At 38.8% G+C, this 18,685-nt stretch overlaps 3 protein-coding genes across 5 annotated transcripts; all 3 read left to right on the top strand.

The window, feature by feature from the left end:
* The first annotated feature begins 1,160 nt into the window (after positions 1-1,160).
* LOC110981702 (transmembrane protein 256 homolog) lies at positions 1,161-4,672 on the top strand. The gene is made up of 4 exons (XM_022239512.2): positions 1,161-1,357; positions 2,950-2,984; positions 3,237-3,317; positions 3,453-4,672. Exons 1-4 carry the CDS (start codon positions 1,267-1,269, stop codon positions 3,594-3,596), a joined length of 351 nt encoding a protein of 116 aa, XP_022095204.2. The 5' UTR covers positions 1,161-1,266; the 3' UTR covers positions 3,597-4,672.
* Positions 4,673-4,910: 238 nt separating this feature from the next.
* LOC110981697 (uncharacterized) lies at positions 4,911-8,955 on the top strand. Of its 3 annotated transcripts, none has more exons than XM_022239503.2 (5): positions 4,911-5,534; positions 6,368-6,538; positions 6,776-6,905; positions 7,037-7,217; positions 7,896-8,955. In XM_022239503.2, exons 1-5 carry the CDS (start codon positions 5,530-5,532, stop codon positions 8,606-8,608), a joined length of 1,200 nt encoding a protein of 399 aa, XP_022095195.2. In that variant the 5' UTR covers positions 4,911-5,529; the 3' UTR covers positions 8,609-8,955. The 3 variants fall into 3 exon arrangements, with proteins under 3 accessions (XP_022095195.2, XP_022095194.2, XP_022095196.2); XM_022239502.2 differs by lacking the exon at positions 4,911-5,534 and adding an exon at positions 5,567-5,735; XM_022239504.2 differs by lacking the exon at positions 4,911-5,534 and adding an exon at positions 5,794-5,813.
* Positions 8,956-9,657: 702 nt separating this feature from the next.
* On the top strand, positions 9,658-15,402 carry LOC110981698 (translationally-controlled tumor protein homolog). The gene is made up of 5 exons (XM_022239506.2): positions 9,658-9,816; positions 10,991-11,064; positions 11,567-11,757; positions 12,487-12,767; positions 13,973-15,402. Exons 1-4 carry the CDS (start codon positions 9,789-9,791, stop codon positions 12,716-12,718), a joined length of 525 nt encoding a protein of 174 aa, XP_022095198.1. The 5' UTR covers positions 9,658-9,788; the 3' UTR covers positions 12,719-12,767; positions 13,973-15,402.
* The last annotated feature ends 3,283 nt before the right edge of the window (positions 15,403-18,685 follow it).

The raw sequence follows: 18,685 nt of genomic DNA, 5'->3' as shown, positions 1-18,685 counted from the left end.
CATTTTCATTTCGAGGAATACTTTGCCTGAAGGTCTGTTTCTTTGTTGCTATTCCTGAAGTTTGTGAAGCTTTCGTTCTAAAGTTATCGACGACGACCCCCCCCCGCGAGTCATGCATTGGGCGCTGCCCTCCAACGAGTCACTGTAAAGGGTGCACTGCCCAATTCAAGGGAAATTCTTCGGCAGCCGGAGGCGCTCAAAAATTACCCCTTACAGTTTATTTGAAAAAGAGGAGATTGTGTGGCCCAAGAATTTGCGGAATTGTGAAAGAATGGCCTGGAATGAACTGTCTAGATTCAAGGGCTCCCACCCCAGGGCGAAGCATAGAAAAATGCCACTGAAAAATTGTCCCAAGAGCCTGAAAAGGTGGAGGGATGTCATTTGAAAAATGGCTGCTGACGGACCTGGGAACGTTCACTTTTTGGAAGGTGAGTTTGTTTTGAGTGGATAATTAAAAAATTCATTGGTTAACCTACTAAAAATTGAAAATCAATTGAGAGCTGAATGACCCCAGAACACTTTGTTTTTTGTTTGAGAGGCCTGAGGGACTTCGGTTGCCCGCACCGGGGCTGCAAACGTGGTCAATTTTACATTGTTTTCAATGGGGCTTCAATTAGCTCAGTGCACCCTTAGGTCACGTGACATAATTGTGCCGACGGGTGCACCACTACAAGTAAATTCCCATCGACAGCTGTGATAAATCCCCATACTTCACAAATATTTTTAAAATACAACTCTTACAGGTGTTCAGGCTGCACAGAAAAAAGGATGTTCCACATGTCCCCTTTCATTTTCCTTTCAATTTTCGGGGGGGTTCACTGATGAATTTTTGAGAAATTCTCACCAGAAGCAGACCACCTCTAAAATGAAGAAAATGTCCCTGTCCAGAAAAGTAGCCATTCTGAAAAACCATTCCTCTGCAAAATGCCTCAAATAGTGCCACTTTCGGACCCGATTGCATCCAAGTTGCTCAGAATTGGAAGCCCTGAGTCCGGCTCAGAGGTTCAGTCTCATATTTCTTCAATTATTCGGTTCCATGGCTCTCAGGACCCTCTAATATAGAATATTTTGAGTCTATAACTTTTATTAGTGAGCTCGGCGGACAGATTTCTAGCCTAAACACAAGGGTGCACCCTGACAAGTGTTAGTCGGGTAGCCAAAAGTAATGTTGTTTACTCTGTCAACAAGTCAAGGATGTGTTCAGGGGAAATGAACGTGCATGCATGTAGCTGTTCGTAATCCTGTGTAGTGCCATCTTCAGCCGAAATGGCCGCTGAACAATCAGTAGAATTGCTCGTCAGGATAGCTGGTGTGTCAGGGTTTCTAGCTGTGGCTCTCGGTGCCTATGGTTCTCATGGTAAACCTGATAATGTTGATCAAAATGCACTTTATTTACAATGAATTGTGACACAAAGCCCGAGGCCCTAACACGCCTAATTCATGTAAGCCATAATTATAATTATAATAATAATGATTTCGGTTAGCTCATGTGAGTGGCGCGTTAGTATTCCTCTTTTTTCGATTTCAGACGGGATCGGTCATTACTAAAACTATCCCATACTAAATCGAAAAAGAAGAATAATAACGCTTCACTGGCTATTGGGGGAATAAAAAAGAAATGAGTTTAGCCGAGCATCTCTAGGTGTGCAGGGAGGAAGTTTTTTTCTGTTTTTTATGTTACTTTCATCATTCCATATACTTGACATACGTGTGACTTAGCCCCACTAGTGTGGCACGGACTCTCACTCCCGATCCATCCTTAGCCACACATCCGTATGCGCAATTTCGTGTCGGCGTACTGAACATTTTCGGCGCACCCACTTATCATCGTGGGCGCAATTTCTTTTGCACGCGAACATGACCTTTCCGTTTTCTAAATTCCATTTACTGAATGATTTCACTCACGTTATTCAGGTATTTTCCAGTCTTTTTCCTTTATCCATTCAATCTAATGGGCTCGCTCTCTCAGTCGCCATCTTTAAAATAAGATCGTTGAACAATATGTCACTTGACCCCTCATCGTCTCGACGGCTGTTCCATGTCAAGACATGTAATAAACGGACTGAGCGATAAGATACTACATGTACCAATGGACTCTTCCAAAACTTTGGCAGCAGTTTAGATGTGCATTGCACCCAATTCACATGTGTATACCAACCATATTGTACGATTTTGAGCCCTGTGCAAAAAGTCACGCATGCTTTCAAAAACTATGGTGGACTGTTGGGGACGTTTGAAAATGGCAGATTTTTGAAGGAAAATGTAAAAAAAAAAAATCACACGGCACAAATTTTTGAGGTGGGCGCTGATGCTAAACAGAAAAATTTTTATGTAGCCTTAAAAAATAAATTGTATCCTAGTTCTGCATCATAGTTCGTTAGTGCTCTTAAACTACATTTGCAAGTTTGCTTATTGACATATTGATCTTTCCATAGTGATAGCAGGTGGATGTGATTTAAGTTGGTACATGTAGCAGCATGGACAGAGATAGAAGTTACCTAACCAGCTCACCCTAGTCATAATGTTTGTACAGTTTTGAAGTTACAAACTTGATTTTCCCCTCATGTGATTTGCAGCCTAAGCACCTGTCACAAATTAATTTATTATGTGTCCTTAAACTGTCTCAAAGCAAAAATAGCACTAGGTGGAAAGGCTTGCGGTAGCACCATGTGAAGGAATATATCTCTTATGAGTATGTGTGGTTCTGAAACGAACCGGGAGTATACTCAACGTTTCGGACTGGGTGCTCAGTCCGTCGTCAGGGGACTGAAGAGATGCTGAAGAACCATACATATTCATAAAAGATATATTCCTTCACATGGTGCTACCGCAAGCCTTTCCACCTATTGCTGTCTTTCACCATGATTAGCCTGAAATTCCATCAAAAATACCACATTTATTTCTGTCCAAAGAATCTAGTAATTCCTCCTTATTTTCATAATATTTCAGGTCTGAAGAAGAAAGTTGATGACAAGACGTATGAGGTATTTAAATGACGTGAAAAATTCACATTACACACAGTATTTCCTTTTGTTTTGATATTGGATGTATTTGTTAATTAAAAACAGGCAAACAATAATGGTTTTGGCTACATTCAGGTGACAATTATTGACGCAATCTGAATTGAAAGTATGAAATTTTTTTGCAGTTTTCAACAAAATGTTTGATTGAAAGATTAAAATGTATTCTTTGCCTCGGGTCAAATTTTGACTTTTTTGTGCTACATGTTTTTGTAGGTTTTTCAGACAGCCAACAGATATCATTTCATACACACCCTTGCTCTTCTGGCTACACCTCTGACAAAACACCCAACAATTGTAAGTGTGCATCTCACGAAAACTTCTATTATACATGTAAGTGTATTATTATAACATCTTAGGTTCATAAAAAATTACATTTAAGTGATGACCATGACAAGATACATTTTCTTGGCCATTTTGGAATTTCTACAGGTTGGTTCTCTCTTAATTCTCGGAATGCTTGGATTTTGTGGCACTTGTTACATCTCTACATTGTCTGGATCAACCACTCTCTACAAGTTGACACCATATGGCGGCATGACTCTCATGGCTGGCTGGATAGCTATGGCTTTCTAATTTCCGCTGAACAGCTTTGACCACTAAATAACATGGAATGATGCTATATGGATGATAGTTTCTGTGAGGGGACTTGATTTGTTTGTGATATTTCCTTTGGTCTTCATCAAAAGGACATTCAGATTAGCTTTAAAGGAACATGGAAATAGAAGTGTTTTTATAAATTTTACTAAAAACCCTTGAAATTGCATCTTTGAGTTTTAATTACCCTGATTTTAAATGTTTGTTTTGCAATTTTAACCCATATTTTGATGCTTTTTGGTTTTTAAGCTAATGCTATTTGCATATTCATGAGCAGAACTATGATGTTATCCAAGGCACTGAATCTCTATGTTGCACTGATTTGAGCACAGAAAATTTCTAGATTTTTTAACCACTGTTACAGCAGATTTTATTTTCTTTGGCAATTTATTGCTGTGTAAGTATATGGCAATAATCCAGCAAAAATCCAGCCTGAACCATGTCTCCCTTGATTTACATCACAGCAAAAGCGCCCTCACTTGTCCAGAAAAAATTGGTCAATTTTTAATGTTTCAAAAAGTGCACCGTTCAGTTCACATAACTAACAGAAGATGTCAAACAGTCTTCATACATGGAAGAAGAGTACAGAGATACACAAAAAGTGATTCTAAGAAAAATACATTTCCTGCTTCCATTAAAGTAAACAAAATCATTTTTCATTGAGCCACAGAACCATATTGTAATTGTGAGTGCATGCAACCTATCATGGTGGACAACATTGGTGCCAGGAAAATTTTAGTGACTAGAATTTCTCATGTTGAACGGCTGCAGAAGATTAGCTCTTCCCATTGCAGAAGTGCACAGTCAACTTGATTCTCTTGAGAGTATGTCCTTTTCTTTAAAATTTAATTTAAAATACTTTGTACATTGAAGTTAAGCATTTCAAGTTAAGCTTTTATGTCAGAATGTTTGCTACTGAATTACTGTTTTAATTTAATAATTCTCAAAGAGTTTCTAAAGAAGTTTTTCGAAGAAAATACAACAAAATTTGGGCTCTGTGATTGAGTGTAGCAATTTGAAATAAAACTATGCATCAGTGCTAGGTTTTCTTGTGAGCAGTTTCGTCAGGTTCCAACGTTTGTTGGTCTGTGGCTGGTTATTTATTTTTTATTTTAACAGCGTGCCTGTCTTTAAATGTTATCTTCATTAAAACAGAACATACAACAGACACTCCAATTATGCAATCCCTCCCCCAGAACCTGTCCTGGCCGGACAAGTATAATTGTTTGTTACTTAACAACATTTGTTCCCCCCCCCGAATAGAGTCGTCATCACAGGCATTATTTGGGTGTAGTCCACTAATTCAGGCCCCATTGAAAACAGTGTAAAATCAGCATTGTTCGGAGCCCAATAATATGTGTACCAACATCCCTGAGGCATCTGAAACACACGTTAAATTACTGTATGGTCCATAATCTTTCACTTTCTTTAAACTTGCTGTGGGTTAAAGGATTAAATTTTGAGTTATTCCCTCAAAACAAAATTACCCCCACCCCCATGATTTTTCCAAAGTCTGCTTGCAGCCATTTTCAAGTGACAACCCTCACTTAAGACCATTTTCAACAGTATTTTTTAGCCGTTCTGCCCAAAGACCAAGGGATTTGATTCTGGCGAAGATTTACACAATCTCACCATTTTGGGGGCCATACAAGCTCCTTTTTCAAAAGATACTGCGGGGGCACTTTTAATGCTAATGAGCTGGCCAGAAATTCTCGCTTGAATTATATTAGTGGACTGCACCATTGACGGCGTGTAGTGATACCGCCCTCAACGTTACGTTGTCGTACAGCGTTTGTAGCTGAATTGCACGGTATTACGTTTTGTGGCATTTAAAGGAGGAATTTTGGATAAATTCGGACCTTCCCTGTGTTAGTGAATGTTGTCAGTACTCAACTATATGCAGTAGTAAAGTATGAAGTAAGTGGAGTAGTGGAAACGATCACTGCGTTGCGTCGTCTTTGTTGGGCGCCCAACTACCGTAGGCCCTTGACTGTAAATGGCCGACATGATCGGTGTACTCCTTACGTACATGTACATGTACTACTTTTTTACTAGTCTGTTCGACTACAACTGAGTACAAGACATTTTAGAAATTCCCTCGACTTTCCTCATGACTTGGTAAATTCTGATAAATGCATGTAGTTGTTACTTCACTAACACACAAAACTACAACTTTACAACTTGCAAGTACATGAAGTAAGAAAATTATTTTATTTTTGGGTGCAGTTTAAAAGAGTTCATGAGGCTAGGCCTAGGCCTATGTGCAATTCGAAAAATTGGGAAATCAGATTAAAAATGGAATTTCATTGAAACTTTGTAGCTGGTATAGAACCCAATAAGTTTATACTTTTATGAAGTGGAATATTGAGAGCTCAATAATATTTCTTTTCTTTCCTAGAATATTCGTCTGGGGTTTTCCTCCCATCTCTAAAACTGCAAATACTTCTCACTGTCTCCTCTTTGCAGGCTTCAGTAGATTTCTGTGGGCTAGTGCGTTGTGTGCTTTTAGGGAATCAGTGGTTTCATTACCAGCAGTACTTAAAATAACAATTGATAATAAAAGCATTTTTAAGGGAATATAAATCTGACCTTTTTGAATATTGTTTTGTGAGCAACTGTTTGTAAGACAGATACTTAACAGGTAAATTCAGCAGGTCAGTGACTTAAGGATTTTTTCCAGAAAAATGTACTGGTAAAGGAAAGAGAAATTTCATTGCCTTTTATGTTAATTTTTGTATTTTTAATACTAGTCCCCTTACGAATGTGAAGAACATCAACAAACTTAACGAGATTGAAGCTGAGTTGGGTGTCTCCGGGAGTAAAACATCCTGGCATGAACAGTACAGAGACAGTGCTTATATCTTCATCGGGGGGATGCCCTATGACCTGACAGAAGGGGACGTCATCTGTATGTTTTCTCAGTAAGTGTAAACCCAAATTTCACAAACACAAATTATCCTGTGTTTTTTAATATACTGATTGTCAGGAGCCCTTACGTAAGCTGATCTGGAGCTTTCTTGCGCTAGTTGAGCCATCTTTCAAGTTTGAACTGCCTTCTTATGTGATCATTTCAGGAGACAGTTGAAATCATTTCCACAAAATACATATCATCTCCGGTCATCTTTCAAACCATGTACTTTTTATTCTGATACTTACAGGTATGGAGAGATAATGAACATTAACTTAGTCCGAGACAAGAAGACAGGCAAGTCAAAAGGTTACTGCTTTTTGGCATATGAAGACCAGCGAAGCACCATTCTAGCTGTTGATAACTTCAATGGTATCAAGGTATGTCATTCTAATATTAAACAAGGGATTTGTATTGTCTGTTTTACCCTAATATCTGGAGAGTGCTGTTGTAAGTGGACGATTTTCTAGTTTTGACAGGATTTTATCTCGTTCTGTTTTGTGGTAATTAGCTTCTAGGTCGTGTTTTACGAGTGGACCATGTGAGCAATTACCGCAAACCTAAAGAAGATGAAAACGATGATGAAATCACTCAGCAGCTGAGACAGGAAGGATGTGCCCCTAGAACTCCTTCTCCATCAGAAGATGATGAAGAGCGAGAGTATCTGGTCCCTAAAAAGAAAAATAAGAAAGGTACATGTACCATTAACCACTTGCTGCCGGGAGCAGTTGTCAATGTTGATGATGCTGGTCTGGAATAATTATTATTTTTTTCCAGTTTTCAAAAGTCTTTAAAAATTCCAATCTTCATTTACTGGACACTTGCAAACACGTGAAGGACTGTCTGGTGCCACTCTAGCCTGACAGACAACATCTTTTGACGCTGGAGTATTTCAACCAGGCCTGCCGCCTTGTAAAAAGAGCCCAGATTTTGTGGTGTTACGTAATATTCTTTTGTTCACGAACCTGGCTCAGTGTGCTGCTGACCTCTTTTCAATAGGGGCCAGATTAGCATGCAGCAGTGCTGTGTGGCTCATCGCTGTGGCGGTGGAGCGTTTTTCCCCGGTGGTAATCCGCTCACTCTAAATGCCCCAAACCAAGGTACATGTATACTGTTTCAAAACAAGGCTGGATTATCTCCACTTTTGAGAGTGAAAATATGTCGGTAATGCCAGGCAGCCTGGTCTTTTGTTACAAGCCCCTGTTCCCTTTGTCCAAGTTCAGAGACCCCGGATCTGTGTCCGTATTTAGAATCCCAGACAGGAAGTGGTTAACTATACTGTGAATGCCGTTTAATTCTTACTGTTTTTCTGCAAAGTAACAGCCTAATTTTGTGTTTCTCTGTGAACATTCGTTCCTCTTGCTCCACAGAACACAAAACCAAACCCAAGTTACAGGACAAAAAGAAGAAAAAGAAGAAAAAGCACAAGAAGGATGAAAAATATTCGTCCAAGTCACGTACAGATTCTTCTGATTCAGAGTCGAGTTACTCGGAGAAAGATAACTCACCAAGGAGGGTGATGAGAGTGAAAGAAGAAGTAGACCGTGGGTATCCACACTCAAGTGAGCTGAAGATCATTACAGAGCAAGGTTGGAATGATGGTCATAAAAGACATCAGCAGGAAGTTTCCCATCGGCAAAAAGAGAAAGGGTGTTCTAGAGGTGAAGGCAGAAAATGGCAGAGAGAAGAAAGAGTCGCAAACAGAGATGAGGACTACTACAGACATGGGGAGAGATATAGATTAGATACCAGTCGGCATGAAAGTAACAGTGAAGAAAGAAGGGATGGCAAAGACAAATGGCATGACAGAGGATCACACAATAGGGAGGACAGACACCCAGACAAGTGGAGTGATAGAGAAGATGCCAAAAGTAAGGAGAGGGATAAAACCCAGGAAAGGAGAAGGGAAAAGGGGAATAGTCATCAGAGGAATGAGAAATACGAAAGAGAAGATGAAAGGTTAGACACTGCCAGAAGCGAGAGCAATTATGAAAGAAGAAAACGTGATCAGTCAAACGAGAAAGACGCACGTCGAGGAAGAGGCTCTTATTATGAGAGAGATAGGCATTATGAGAGCGATTAATATCATGAGATATCACAAGACAGACTCATATCATGAAAAAGAAGATAAGATTGGGCACAGAATTGAGATATCTAGCTGTGACAGACTTCATGTATTTTGTTAAGCTGACAAAAGGAAAAGGTCAAGGAAAGAAAAAGATGTGTAAAGCTTGCAGTAAACCATTGTGCTTGACTGGTGCCCATGCTATCGCATAACCTTGGAGCTAGCCCTCAAGGACATATGAAAATCATTTGAAGAAATTGCAGAACCCATGTATTGAATGAATCAAAAATCACTAAAATTAGTTCCCAATTTATGAACTTGTTTATAACATTGAGTAAAAGTAATATTGTTTTCTTTTCAGATTATTTGCCTGTCATTTGTGAATATTTTGAATGTGTCGTTTGCTTTTCTAAAAAAAATCCACCCTGAAAGGAAATGCTCCCTCACTGGCAAAGGAGAAACAGGCTGGGCTGGCCGAATGTTTTTCATCTGGACCATGAAGGTCATACCTTCAACATGAATTGAGTTGCTGGTACTGTGCCCCACACCATATGCGTGTAAAACCTGTGTACTCGAACATTGAGATTACAACAAAAGACTTTCATTTTCCCCTGCTCGGAGTTGTGTTTGTGTTCCTTCCTCCATGATGTGCATGAAATATTTAGCTTCGTTAGGGTCAGAAAGAAATATTAACAAAATCAAATACAGATTGCGGCTTCAAACAGGTTGTGGACAGGGACGATGAATGGAATTTGTTTTTTTAATAACTTAGCCTAATGCATTGATTAAATTAATTAAAAGAATCATTTGTTAAATTGCATAATGTACTTTTTATACACAGGCAGAGGTTCAAATAGTAATTGTAAAAGTATCAAGGCAAATACCAACTGTAGGATCCTGGTCGGGAGGTGGGGGTGAGTCAAAATGCGGCTCGAGTGAAGACTACATGTACCGAGTTTGCCGTTGTAATGACGTCACCACGGCCTGATGACGATGTCGCAATCCGGCTGGACTGGCTCCTAGACGCCTAAAGAATGTTGCACGCGTACATGTACGTAAACATGGCTATTCATGAAGATTCGTCAGGAGGGCTCGGGATGGCTCATTTCCGATTGTGGTGAAGTCTTTTCCATCGCCTTGTTTCCAGTGTCTGAGAGGGTGGTCAAACTGGTGAAAATAATCCACAGAATCTTTCAATATGCGTCTCTACAAGGACAGAAATTTTGGTGAGTTGGTCTTATCTGTAACGAGGTGCCCCTTTACACTTATGATTACTGTGAATGGGGCTTCAAGCTTGAAAAAATAGGGTTGTTTTATGACGGCATTTTGTCACTTTCAAGCATGTTTATCCTAAATACGCTAATGTAATGTAGGGGATGTCGGTGGATAAAACTTTAACCAAAGCCGTCTCTATATATCTGGCCAGGGCCCAGTATCGACGGACATGACGAAGAGGTGTAAATAGACCACTGTTTAGTGATCTGGATAGGCGCGATAGCATGCCATGCGGGATCATGTGGATAGGGACTGTCTGTCATGTCTGTGTGCAAAAATGTAATGATGGTTGACGTGCCTTCTCTAGTGCTAGCTCTCGGGCATGTCGGGAAGAATTGCATACATACGGGCGACACTTGATGCCCCTGTGCACAAACTCATGAGACATGTAAAAAAGCTCAAACTTTAGGCCTAGACCCAAGTGGTTTCTAAGTTCATGCTTCAGAATCTTATTTTTCATAAGGCCTAGTTGGTTTACATACTGCACATCGATAGAGAGTACGTGTACGTCAAATTACAAAGGGAACCAACACTGAAAGTAGACTAGCTCCCAGTCTGTCTTGCATCACGCCATTTGTAGGTGGGTGCATTATGAAAACCCAATTTACTTTGCAGCCATTTTTCAACCATTCCTGATGAGGAAAAAAGTGATTTTTCTGAAATACTAACCTAAGGGTAAATAAGTGTTGTCCATATATGGAACTCGTTCCTGCCTCTTTCTGCCTACTGTGTTCAGTATTATTTACATGGCTAAAAATATGAGTTGTGAAAAGTCAGGCTTGGGCTCCAACCTGTTGTAACTTTGTATACAGCCTAGGCTAGGTTAAACACGACAAGTCTAATATTCATGTAATGTCACTTGGTTATTTAGTGTGCACACGTCATAGTACAAGATTCTAGAGTTGGTGCAGTGCACAACATGACACAGCTGTGTATTTTGTACAGCTTACCGACTTTCCCAAAGAGTGACTTCAGCATAGGAGAGTTAACTTCAGTTGTAAATACACGTGAGATATGGTACCCTGACTTCTCACCACTCACACTAAGCAGTTGGATATAAAAATGACTAGGAGGAGGAAGATGATTGAGTGATTTGGCTTACTTCAGTATTATTCATGTTTACAGAAAATGCAGAACTATTCACTGATGTCTACAAGGTCGAACTGATAGATGATGTCATTTATGAAGTTGAAGGAGAGGTTTGTGTAATTCTTAATGTGTAGATAAACTGCAGCTGTGGCAGAATATTTTTTTGGCAAAAGAAAATGATGAATTGTTGAAGATAAAATTACGTACACCTCTTTAATCATTCAGTCAAGATTATTGTAGAAATTATGATAAATTTAGTACTTTGGTGAAATTAGTTATTCAAATTAATTTTTTGAATGCCGACTGCATTGCCAAAGTACCTATATGTCAAGGTAGGCATATTGCCTCCTTTCCTCAGTTCTGGTTTCTTCAACATGTTGTAACAGACTTACGAATGAAGTAGATGGTTGACAGGTCCAAAACCACACTTGCTTTACAACAAGGGTTGTCCCTTGCAGTGTTCCAAAAGGAAAACATTCTAAAAACTTTTTGGTTGGGGTATGATTGACTGACACAATGTGGAGGACACCAGCAGGTACACAGTTATTGTGTTATTACATTGTAATAGAGAAATTTGCTTTTACTGCGTTTGGTTTTTTCTTCCTGCCACAGACAGTCACTGAAAGATTTGACAGCACTCAAGTGAACACAGGTGCAAATGCTTCTGCAGAGGAACCTGATGAAGCCGGGGATGTCCAGTCAACAACGGGTCCCAACTTTGTGTCTGCCTGCCAACTGAAACTGCTGGAGTCCAAATTTACCAAGAAAGAGTTCTTGGTATACCTGAAGGCTTACCTAAAGACGTGTGTACAAGATTGCTACGCTTCACCACAAGTTTGGCTTTATAAACTAATTTGTGTACCTGCAAATTTTGCTCTCTAGAAAAAATTGTTGAAATGCTGTCTTATTGGCTTGGATTCTCACAATGGGTGGGCATTTTTTTAGTGCCAAAAGATGGATTTCTTCTGTGTTCTGGGCATATTTCTACTTTTCACAATCTTATTCTTGCTTTCGTTGACTCATAAAAGCTAGGTATTTTTCTACTAACATCTTTTATTGGTAATCAAAGCATGTTGTGGAAACACCAGCACTTTATTCTTTTGATTGGACTAAAAATTGCCTGAATGTGCTTATTTTATTCATTACCTTGTCCTGAGCACTTCTTAGCTTGAAGGGTAATGCCTTTCATTATCAGCAGTGGAAATCAAACATGCTAAAATTGGTTTTCCTATGTCTAATATGCTCTTTGAGCAGCTAGAGTTTGTAAGAGGTATAAATATTGAGCTGTCAAGAACAGAAGATATTGCTGCCTATCATCCCCAGTTAAACCCTAACCTTCCTCAATCCTCCAACAGGTGAAGGATTGAGGAGGGTTAGGGTTAATGAACTGGGGACATTCCATACTTGAAAGCTAGTGCTTATGTGAATTGCAATATTACAGAAACTTTTGGGAGTTTTCTTCCAACCTTTCCACATGCCAGAGACACTGTGATAGTTCTTTTCCTCTCAAAGTTGGTCTTTTTCTCTCACAGTTTGGTGTTCCCAGAGGACAGGAAGGCAGAACTACAGAAAAAGATAGAAAACTACATGAAGACCAAGGTCCTCCCAAATTTTAAGAATTTTGACCAGTACGTTGGGAAGGATCTGATCGTTGATTTGGAAGACACGCCGTACCCAATGATCTGTCTGTTGAATTACCGAGAAGATACAGATAAGCCCTACATGGTTGTGTTCAAGCATGGACTGACTGAAGAAAATTTGTGATGCCATCCTGGGAGTGGTCCCCAAGTACTGCTTCAGACAAGAAAAGAATGTAAGTGTACAAAGTCTTAATAACACTTTGCTCTGTGTACCTCTGTTGCGTTGATGAGACATCATACTGCTGCTGTGTACTGCCCTTGGATGGTTATGATAAAGCCTTGAGAGAGCTGCTTACATGCAAACTGCAAGCTGGAGTTTTTGTTGTTACATAAAAAGCTCATGGTGTTTCAAAGACTAGACCAGATTTAGAGAAAAAGTGGTAATGATATCCAATTTTGTTTTACATGTCTATGATTTTTTGCACCCAATGCCTTTGGTGATGCTATCTGAAACAAGCTTAACATTTCTTCACTGTTTTCATGAAGAGACAAATTGGCCCCAAATCACCATTTTTTTTCAAATTTCTGTGTTTTTTCATAATCAACTGGGCTATGTAATGCCTACTACTTAACCCTAACAGTCCCAAATCCTCCGATTTCAGTGTGATTTTACATACCCTAGGGGGTTATGGTTAGTCATTTTTTTACCAAATCTACTGAAATCAGCCAAATGATGGTGATCTCCTTCGGGCAGAATTCAACTAAACTGCATTTTACATTTTCACAAAGAAACATCTTCCATAGATAAAATGTTAGCAATAAAGGGCAAATTCATGGGTAAAACTTGTTTTTAAGAGACAAATTGGACTCTGAAAATGTACATGTATACAAATACACTTATAGCAATTTTGCACCTAGCAGGTGCAATGGCAAAAGGGTGTACTGCTTGTGAACTTTTCATGAAGAGGCAAAAGTCACGCAAAGTTTAGCATATTTAAGATAAAAGTGTGTGTTTACAAAATACACAGATCAACTTAAAATGCAATTTTCTGAAAACCTTGTTTTTACTCTCCAATAAGACTTTTGTCTGGTGAAAACAGTGACGATAATGTTCCATTTTCATTGACCTGTAAAAGAGAATGCTGTATGGAAACAGTGAGTTGCCAACCTGCATTCTGTCTGTCATGCTGTAGTTGTCACTGCTTGACAATGAATGTGGTACAGTACTCTGAAAGCAAAGCCTTAAAAAAGGTTCTCATTTTTGCTTTCTGGGGGACATAAAATTTCCTGTCTTGTCCTTTTCCTGTCTACTTAGTTACAGTTTGACACCTTGTGTTAAGACCACATGTACAAAATGTCAATATCAAAGACATACATTTTCAGTTCGTTCACCAGATTACATCTCTCATGCAGAACATGTTTTGTTTCCCTTTTTCAGTCCTATTAGTTAAAGAGCTGCAGCATCTACGAAGGATAAGTTGACATCGAGGGGCCTAGGATTGGAGATGAGAATATGCAACACATAGTATTGTTATTACATCCTGTGTTGAACATAAACACAACATGATATAAGTTGATGTAGACGACACCCCTCAAATTAGTTAACACTTTGTATTCTAACATTAACCTCAAGACTACTAATTTGATCATCCTCTTCCAAGTACAAAAGGTTATTTGCACAAAGTCATATTTATAAACCTAGTTGATAACATTGGATTACTCAAGGGAAGTTAAATGATTTCCTGAACTAAAATGAAAGTCCCTAAATTCAGTGTTGACTGATCCTCCATTGTTGAACTTTTTTTTCTGTGCAAGTGAAAAATTTTGTAAGTGGTTATTATCTATCTGGGAGGAAGACTGGAAAGAAGCCAACTCGTTCATGCTGAAGCTCTCTAATGAGATTAATCTGGATTTTTTGCCCAGTAAAAATGTTAATCATGCTTTGCCTATGCAGTCTTCAAAACTGTCTGCACATTTTTACCATGTTACAGGTCTCACTAATGTAGTGTGATATGTTTGAATTAAAGCTTTTGTTGTATAAAAATCAAGTTCATGAACAAGACATTAGCTTTATAAATGGCAGTATAGGCTACCACTCTGTCTGCTTGCTGTAGAGTAAGATCTGTTGCAATAAACTCCAAACGTTGGCTTTGATTTCAATGTTTTAGAGTACAGAAATGAATACGTCGTGTACACAGTTGCGTAAAAGACGGGGAGAACTAGTGTGTGAACCAACATACACGTGTACTCCTTTCGTTTGTACTGCCCTCTCCGGTTTTAAACGATGTTACACTTTGGTACTCTATAATGCATTGCAGTGAACAGCAGTAGCCATTTACTTTGACATTTTAATTTCAATTTGGACCTTATTTCCTCAATGTCGTTCAGAGTTCACAACTAAACGCTTGCTTGACTTGTAGCAGTTACAGTTGTTTCCCAGAAATTGCAGGCAGTACACCTGTACTTCTAATGTGCCATTAAGTGCTGTAAAGGAGCATTACTATTTCATATCATGGCAAAAGTGACAAATTAAGAGCTGTACAAACTCTTACGCTCTGAAGAACTTTCGAGCAGGCTACCGATAGTTCCACAATTTTTGAAATGTATTTGCAGATGTCATTATTTTAAACTTCTGGCAATATTTACATTGACTTGTACTTGAATACATTTGAAGATGCACTATAATGCTTACAGGAATACAAATTACTGCTTGTATTTATTATGTAGAAAGGGTTTTTAACAAATCAAAAATGTATCAATATTTTGTTACAAACCCCAGATTACTGGTGGTTGTTACAAAACACACAACTTGGTTATTCGAAACCTCCTTGTAGGACTCCGTGAAATAAAATGTTTATTTGGATTGAAGTATTGTATGTAAAAAAATTTCTGACTTTTGTTATTTTGTCAAATCAGACTAGGGGGTGAGTACACGTGTTAGGGTATTAGGGTATTTGATTGGCCTTTCTGAACTTCTTGATATCTCAACTTGTAAAGATGAATCGCTCTCTTCACAAAGTTACCTTTGTTGACCAAAAAAAGCTGTAGACCTACATGTAGTTGAATGTGAAGCTCACGGAGTGTGGATTTTGCAGTGTTTCATCTGAACTACGATCTGCCTGCCCCTAGGAAAGATTTGTAGATACTCAGTTATCAAGACCATTACTTGACTCGAACTTAAGTCACGATTTTCAGTGAATTGAGTCCCAACAGGTGAATGAGTGAAGTCTTTACCAGAAGACTAAACTTCAGTGAATTAAGGCAATTTTTCATTGGAAAATTTTTGCAACGAGTTGTGCCGGTTTTAAAATGTTCACATCATACCGGGTCCTACGAGCGCATTCTCTATGTACAGAGCCATCTGTAGTCCTTCAATGGTACAACCAGTGCTCCTAGCTCCGTGGTACAGCAAAAATCAAGTCATGGACTTCCTATAGCATGAAATACTAATGCAGAACCAGACTTACAAAGCTTTTGGTGGGCCCCAGTCTGCTCTTATCGCGTTTATTTCACATGTACCCGCATGCCCTGATTTCAAAATACAATAATAGTAATAATAAGTTAGTATTTATATAGCGCCCGTCCATGATAAAATCGTGCTCCAGGGCGCTTTCCAAAAGTTAAGACACTGGTTAAAACTACGATACAATTACACTAAAAACAATAAAAAATAGTAAAACAAATTATTGTAAACAATAAAAACTAGCAATTAAAAAGTTTTAAAATGATCCAAAAATCTGTAAAATATACCTACCTCAAAAAGGGAATTTGGACAATTAGATTAAAAAAACGCTTGCTTAAAAAGATGAGTCTTTAATCCGAATTTAAATTCACTGACAGACTCAGCTTCCCTATGGGTTCTATTCAGCTTGTTCCACTCTCGTTGGGCAAATACAAACGGACACAGGCCCACATATAAAAAATCAGCAGAGTTGTAATGACTATCCAGTCAGTGACTTGATTTTACTCTTACTACAGTCAAAATTTTTTGGAGACTCGATTCAAGTCTCGACGGGTAAATGATTCGAGTCCCTACGGGGAAATTATTTGACTCGATACGAGTCACAAAAATAGTCACGCGTTGCAACTTCGTCCCAGCCTTGGTTACAAACTTCCTGTCCTCTCCCAGGAGAATTTTGGAAACTGATACCCCTTGGTGTTACATAGTGATACACGAATTTCTACGGCACCCAGCCTTTTCGAAGGAAATGTGAAGACTTGTTCACCGGCTATTTTGGTGTATCGTGGAGTACCCCAAAATCCCACATAAAAATATTCGAACATCCAACTTTCTCATCGCGAAACTCAACCAAATTATGCACTTACGTTAATTAACTGTCGATGATCGGTCGTCAATTGGACGTTTTTCTTTTTTGCAGCTTTTCCAGGGAGAATTCGGGGAAAATGTCAACAGAACATGAAGCTTTACTTTACAGATTAAATAAAAAATGAACCGGAAATTTCTTCGAAAATGGATAAATGATCGCTGTTTGTTCACGATCGATGTTGGACGTCCGATATGGGCACTAATGACAACTTTCATCAATTTTGCTATTAAAATTTTGTGATTAAGAGCGTTATAAAAATAATAAGGAGCCTGTAAAGTACTGCGCACCTTAGGCCTATATTTTGAGATTTCCGTTGGCGACGACGAGCCCGGACTTGGTAGCATTGTATTTTGTCACTTTTTCAGATATACACATAGAAAGAGAAGTTTTGTGATTATATCCAGATAAATAACTCATATTAATGCTAATTATGATTTATTTGAAAGAATAAAAATTTATGCCTCACTGTAACTTCAAATTAAAAGAAAAAAAATAAAATCTAGGAGAACGAAAAAGAGAAAGTAATAGGAAGTCAAGCTATTGCGAATAAAAGTGTTTCCCCCCCTCAAACTGCATCACCAAACCAAGGTAAATTAATGCAAGAAGTAATTAACTGGCGTAATTTTCAGAAGTAGGGCATTTGGCTACTGATAAAATGACGTTTGCAACGTATGTGCGCAAATTATGATGACGTAAGTCTTACTACTGCCGATCCGACTCGTTTGCTGACGACATTGTTCCTGTTGCTTCAGTGACATCCGATGCTCTTCATAACATTATTCCATGTAGAATTTTAGTCAAATTTTCAACTGCTGAAAATGAAGCAATAAAATTTTTTAGTATAGGCCAATTTGAAGAATAAACTTTGGTCAAAATACGAAGTGCGCGAATTATTTCAACTCGTGGATGTGTAAAAAAATAGGGGTGTTTAAATTTCGATCAAGCAAAAATCGCATGCATAGTTTTCTTGTGCCTGTCCTTGGGACAAGTGGCAAGAGCTTAATAATTGGTGTCATTTCGCTTGATGTTTCACCATGCCATGGAGGTAGAAATAGACGAACAGTAAGTAGGCCTAATAATTACATGTGATATGCAGCGGCTCTAGAAGATTTATGTGCCATGACGTGGCACTACATCTCATTACAGGTCCCTATGCTGCTTCAAGAACATTGAATTTTTAATATGATGCCAGCATTAGGAGAATTTTCCTCGGGTGTGTATAAATTCTAAATAAAATGTAATTCTTGAGACGATGCCATTTCGCAACGAAGCCAAGGTTCGGAGGGTGCACCCTGGTAATTAGGCCAGAAATATGTCCGCCGAGCTCATTAATAAAAGTTATAGACTCAAAATATTCTATATTAGAGGGTCCTGAGAGACACTGAACTGAGGAATTCAAGAAATATGAGACTGGACCTCTGGGCCGGAATCAGGGCTTCCAATTCTGAGCAATTTGGATGCAATCGGGTTTAAAAGTGGCACTATTTGAGCCATTTTGCTGAGGGAGGGTTTTTCAAAATGGCTACTTTTCTGGACAGGGACATTTTCTGCATTTTAGGGGTGGTCTGCTTCTGGTGAAAATTTCTCAAAAATTCATTGGTCAACCCCCCGAAAATTGAAAGGAAAATGAAAGAGGACTTGTGGAACATCATTTTTCCGTGCAGCCTGAACACCTGTGAGAGTTGTGAGTATTTTTAAAATATTTGTGAAGTATGGGGATTTATCACTGTTGTCTATGGGAATTTACTTGTAGTGGTGCACCCCGGATGCGCTGTTGAATGATAGCGCCCTCATCGGTCCTACTACATATAGTATAGTATAGC

This window comes from Acanthaster planci, linkage group LG14 (genome assembly GCF_054643075.1).
Source record: "Acanthaster planci isolate LZ-2023a linkage group LG14, COTS_SCS, whole genome shotgun sequence".
Lineage (NCBI taxonomy): Eukaryota > Metazoa > Echinodermata > Asteroidea > Valvatida > Acanthasteridae > Acanthaster > Acanthaster planci.
Note: the sequence above shows the minus strand (reverse complement) of the source record. Positions and strands in the feature narration are given on the sequence as shown.